This window comes from Lactuca serriola, chromosome 8 (genome assembly GCF_051521515.1).
Source record: "Lactuca serriola cultivar US96UC23 chromosome 8, Lser_US96UC23_V15, whole genome shotgun sequence".
NCBI lineage: Eukaryota > Viridiplantae > Streptophyta > Magnoliopsida > Asterales > Asteraceae > Lactuca > Lactuca serriola.
The window spans coordinates 310,064,901-310,070,743 of record NC_136415.1 but is presented as its reverse complement, the minus strand read 5'-3'; the positions used below and the strand labels follow the sequence as shown (position 1 = coordinate 310,070,743).

Genomic DNA, 5,843 nt, shown 5'->3' with positions numbered 1-5,843 from the left:
CTTTCCCAGATAGCATTTTCCCAAACAGAAACTATCAAACAAGACCTTAATAAAATATCAATCGATCTCATAAATTTTAAAGTTCCATAAGAATTGAAATTAGTAAAGAGTTTTACATACCTAAATAACTTATTGTAATGATCAGAGCAAAACACAAGAATTCATTCAAAAATCTTCCTGCCACTTAAAACATTTTCAAAATAGATTTTTAAGTAATTTGTATTTTGATTTTTTTAAGGATTTTTTGCAATCGAAATCAATTTGGAAATTGCCATGCTTTCAAAAAAGAAAGTGTTCATTTTGTCAATTTACAAAAAAAAAAAAAAAAAAAAAAAAAGAAAAAAAAAAAAAAGATTAAACTGTTATACGTATTTATTTTTTCTATACACAACAATTGGTTCTTTAAAATGTTGTAATGTACAACTCTATAATACATAAATTGTTGTATATGGCAAAAAAATTGTTGTGTACAAATCACTTCCCTATTTGTATTTGCTTGTAATGTAAGTTAAGAATGTAAATGAACTGGGTTACTCGTAAGTTTGGGTAATTAAAAGAAACCAACTCTCAATTACACTTGCAAACCAGATTTTCAAATCCACATAATCTATTGATCTTTAAAACTTGAAAGGATTAGACTATGAGGTGTAGGGATGGAATTTAGAACCGGAAAACCGGACCAGAACTGTTAGAACTGGAATATATAGAACCGGTTCTGATTCTGGATTTAAAAATTGATTTTATCCGTATTCCGGTAATCCAAGTTTGGGTCCATCAGGTCCAGGTAAACCGGGTGTAAAAACCGGAACCCGTGTTAGGAACCGTAACCACTTTTAGTGCCGGAACCGGTTTTTCTAAAACGTGATACGTATCTCATTCAAAGCTGAAAGTTTTTAGTTTTTTAGTTTTTTTATATTCTGTGAAAGTTTTAAAACATATATATCTAATTCGTTTGAAGTTCGATTGAGATGTTTTTTCCAACTTATAGTTTAGAGTTTCTACATGAGTTTAACTATAATTTCAACATTTTTGGTTTAATATTCAATAATTTACAGTCCTCCGAAGTCGGGATATCAAAATTGGAAATTTTCAACTTTTCAACTATTTGTTTTTGTATTTTGTAAAAATGTCAACACATGTATATCTCATTCGTTTAAAATCAGATTGACATGCAGTTTGTTCCAGAGTATAGTTTAGAGTTCGTATATGATTATAGACTATAATTTTGTCAATTTTGGTTTCATATTCAATGAGTTACAGTCCCACAAAATCTGGATATAAATATGAAAATTTTCAAAATTCAATCCACTAAGTAGCAAGTACTTGCCAATAAATTCCGGTTTTTTCGGGTTTTCCAATTCTAAACCCACTTTATCCGGTTCCTACCTACCCACTTTGATGTTTCCGGGTTTTTCGGTTCTAGACTCATTTTACCCGGAATCAAACCGGAACCGGTTCCTATATACCGGTCCGGTTTCTAATTCTACTAAATCCCGTTAACCAATTCCGGATTTTCCGGGTCCGGATCCATCCTGTACGGGTTTCGACCCACTTGACCCACTTTCATCCCTAATGAGGTGTCCATGATACCATAACATATAAAGTTTTCGCCACATCAACATACATAAACAACATCAACATACATAAACAGAGCCAACAAAAACCAATCCAATCTGCCAACATAGATATCTATAAACAAACTTAATTAATGATATTGTTATAAATAGTATATGAACGTGAGTTCATATATAGAATACAAACCAATACTTTTGTGTTACTAGTTAAGCTACTAATATTAATTAATTATAAACAAGAAAGATATAGTTATTAAAAATGTATAAAATGATTGTTGCATTGCAAAATCTGACATTAATTATAAACGGTTCAAGTAACTGATTGGTTTCAAGTGTTAATTACACATTAAAATATGTATACATATAATATTACTCATGAAACTATTAATCTAAACATTGTGAACAAACAAAATTAGACATTAAAAAGACAGTTTCTTTAGCAAACATACCAGAATGTTTTATGCTTCATCATGTTTTAAACTGCTAATCTATCTTGAATGTGCACTGTGTTGCTTTCAATCCTACCTGCTTTCACAAGTCCATTACAAGGGTCAATTCAGTCTTTTTACTCCATCAATAATTTAAAAAAATTCAAAATATCAACATAGTCATATACCTTGCTTCTTTAGTTTCTTCCTGAAGCTTCGTTTCCTACTAAATGCCTTTTCCTATATCATTACAACACAAAAAGAATTTAAAAAAAAAAATGAAGATAATTGTTGATTATAAATATACTATTGCTAAATGTACATGTCCTAAAGCACAATGTACAAGTACTATAATGCATAAAATACAACTTTAATCCCTCAACTTTATATAATCCATCACTTGCAACCCTTTTATTTTGTAAAATTATATTTTCCATCCCTTTTTTAAAAATAGCACTTTCACCCCTCCACCTTCAACTTTGTAAAAAGTCGTTTTTTTCCGTCACTTGCAACCCTTTTATTTTGTAAAATGATATTTTTCATCCCTTTACTTTATAAAATATCACTTTCACCCCCCTCCACCTTCAACTTTATAAATCGTCACTTTTACCCCTTCGTTTTCTAAACATTCATGTTTATACAACCTCCACCTTCGACTTTATAAAATGTCACTTTTACCCCTTCGTTTTCTAGACTTTCGTGTTTATTTCACTTTCACGCCCTCCACCTTCAACTTTGTAAAATATCACTTTTACCCCTTCGTTTTCTAGACTTTCGTGTTTATTTCACTTTCACGCCCTCCACCTTCAACTTTGTAAAATATCACTTTTACCCCTTCGTTTTCTAGACTTTCGTGTTTATTTCACTTTCACTCCCTCCACCTTCAACTTTGTATAATATCACTTTTACCTTTTTGTTTTCTAAACTTTGTAAAATGCATTTTTCACCCCTCTATTTTTTAAATGTTACTTTGACCCCTCAACTTTAAACTTTGTAAAATGCATTTTTCGCCCCTCTATTTTTTAAAAGTTACTTTGACCCCTCAACTTTAAACTTTGTAAAATGCATTTTTCACCCTTCTATTTTTTAAAAGTTACTTTGACCCCTCAACTTTCAACTTTGTAAAATGTCACTGTTTAACCAATTCTCACTCCTAATACGCAACAAAAATATGTAAAAACCCACGAAAAAAGCAGACTCAATTACTAGTTTAATATATTTTGTAATGAATACTAATAAAAATTTGTTTTTTTTACCACAGGCTCACAGAGGTTCTCAGCTTGACAAACTGCAGAAACAAGATCCCGATTTGACTCATTGTACATGCTTGTGACCAGGCCCGGTTGACCCGCTCTAGCTGTTCTACCCACCCTGTGTAAGAAATCTACAGCAGATGTTGCAAATTCTGCCTGAAAACAAACAGAAAACAATAAAAAAAAATGAGAATTAAAATAAAGAAAAAAAAAATCAAAAAAAATTGATTACCTGTATAACATGTGAGACATTGGGAATGTCAGTGCCACGTGCAGCAGCATCAGTGCAAACAAAAACACCACCTTTTTCTTTAAAATCAACCAAATTTCTTGTGCGTTCTTCTAAAGAGCTTTCACTGTGATAACAATAACATTCAATGCCTTTTCCATGTAAAACTTGAGCAACAGCTTCAACAGCTTCAACTGTATTTGCAAACACCATTGTTCTACTCAATTCATTGTTGGAATTTAATGTCTTGGATTTATGATTGATTGCATCTATAAGTACATCCACTTGTGTGTCAACTGTAACTTCAATCCACTTTTGCTCTAATCTGAATCCAACACAGATAAAAAAAAATTAAGCTTTCTTTTTTATAAAGATTGGATATTTTTTTAAAAAGATACCTTGGATTGTGTCGATGAAGATAATGGCCACTAACCCATGTGGCTTCTGGAAATAATCGTTTGAGTTCACCTCCAGCTGTTCTTTTTCCATTTTCAGGAAGTGTTGCTGCAACAAATATGTATTGTTTGCTTCTTTCGTATATCTCTCTGTATCTTTTCCAGTCTCTTTTTTTAACAATTGGTTCGGTTTCTTTTAAAGAATTTCCAACATCTTTATCTTCTTCTTGTTCATCATCTTCATGAATTGAGTTGGATTCCATGTCTTCATGGTTTTCTAACTCGAATAGCATATTGGATTCGGATTCTATATCCAATGGCTTTTCAGGTGAAGAATTTTTTGCACGTGACAAGAGTTTTTCATCAAAACGGAACATGTTTATGAGGCGAATAACTTGGTTTTGGAAACTCCCACATAGAAGCATGTCAGCTTCATCAAAGACCTATCGTTTATTGAAGAAAGTTAAGAGAAAGAACTCATCAAGGAGACAACTAAAGTTATGATTTACATGGAACATTACCACATGTTTAACATCACGAATGAAATTAGCACGACGCCTTCTTTCTGGATCAATGGCATGAAGGAAATTCAGAAGAGCTGCAGGTGTTGACACGATTATGTTGGGTTCATTAACTGGCCAGCCCTACAGAAAAAGAAAAGAATGTAAGAAAAGAAGAATTGGAGAAGAGGGAAACAGATTGAAGATTAGGTTATGGATATGGATATGGATATCACAGTTACCTGGCGTCCACAGACAGCTGCAACTCGAAGAAGTGGTTCACCATTATCATTGCAGATACAGTTGGCCATTCGAACGACTTGCTCACATAACATGACATTAGGGCAAAGAACAAGAGACATATGAGGCCGATTCAGTTGCTGATCGGTGTCAAGTGAATCGTTTGTTGTTGTGCATAGTTTATTGAACAGTGGAACAAGATAACCATGAGTTTTGCCACTGCCAGTCTCAGCTGCAACCACAACATCATTTCCATGGAGTATAGGAGGTAAAGACACGGCCTGAAGTGGAACGAAACATGTGTTAGCAGTTACCAAAAATTGAAGTTCATGATCTCTACGCATTCACAACACAACACAAGCTATGTATATCAGCTATGAAATCGAATCGAATCTATTTACAATTTGAACGAACTGAGTACTTACCTGAACCAGAGAAGGACGATTGAGGCCAATTCTAGAAAGAGCTTGAGAAAGTCTATCAACAACCCCTAGGGAACTCCAGGAAACAGTGTCATCGGCAAAGAAGGTATCGCTTTCCTTTTCATTGACGGAGACGGCGGTGACAAAGGTCCTAATTCGGCCGCGCGGCCGGTGGTGGAATCGAGACGTGTGTGGTGAACAGGAAGTCGATGATGATAAGCTGAAAGGTAAGAACAGGAATTTGGGAGACGACAATGAAGTTAATTTGCAGAAACTGAAAATCGGAATCGAACGTTGAAGAATCATCAGATTTACGTCAAGATTTGTCGATTTCGACTCAATAAACCAAGTGTGTGTGAGTTCTTGGCAGAAATTTTGAGATTACGTTTTAGGGGTTTTGCTGGGGTTTTATGTTACCTATTGGTCGAATATGCAGATAGGTCCTTCTTTGCAAGTTTAACTTCATTTTAGGGTGTTAGTCTCTTTATGAAGATTTTCCAGGGACTGATTGAAAAATATCATTTTTTAAATCTCAAACACAATCGCTTAATCCTAGGTTTTTTTTAGGTTTGTGAGAAGGATAAGGTTGAAAATTATTGGGTTTGGGTCGGCGGGGGTCGTTGATTGTCAGGTTGGTTGGTGAGAATGCATCAATCCTGATATGTCCCATATAATTATTCGTATCGTGGGTTGACGGGTTAGAAATGCCAAAACGGATATTATCCGTCTAACCCGTTTAATTATATGGGTTCGTAAGTTTGTGGGTTAGATTTTGGTTTTCAGGTTAGTGGGTTAACCCACG

At 34.0% G+C, this 5,843-nt stretch overlaps 1 protein-coding gene across 1 annotated transcript; it reads right to left on the bottom strand.

The window, feature by feature from the left end:
• Positions 1–1,834: 1,834 nt before the first annotated feature.
• EMB3108 (DEA(D/H)-box RNA helicase family protein) lies at positions 1,835–5,485 on the bottom strand. The gene is made up of 8 exons (XM_079015311.1): positions 5,045–5,485; positions 4,622–4,900; positions 4,401–4,523; positions 3,883–4,322; positions 3,488–3,809; positions 3,259–3,411; positions 2,191–2,242; positions 1,835–2,099 (listed from the first exon to the last, which is right to left on the bottom strand). Exons 1-8 carry the CDS (start codon positions 5,345–5,347, stop codon positions 2,050–2,052), a joined length of 1,722 nt encoding a protein of 573 aa, XP_078871437.1. The 5' UTR covers positions 5,348–5,485; the 3' UTR covers positions 1,835–2,049.
• Positions 5,486–5,843: the final 358 nt, after the last annotated feature.

Coding starts and splice junctions, on each gene's coding strand:
- EMB3108 (XM_079015311.1), bottom strand. CDS start 5,347: ATGATTCTTCAACGTTCGATTCCGATTTTCAGTTTCTGCAAATTAACT. Junction 4,524..4,621: donor CAGCTGTCTGTGGACGCCAG/GTAACTGTGATA, acceptor CTTTTTCTGTAG/GGCTGGCCAGTTAATGAACC. Junction 2,243..3,258: donor AGAACCTCTGTGAGCCTGTG/GTAAAAAAAACA, acceptor GTAATGATATAG/GAAAAGGCATTTAGTAGGAA.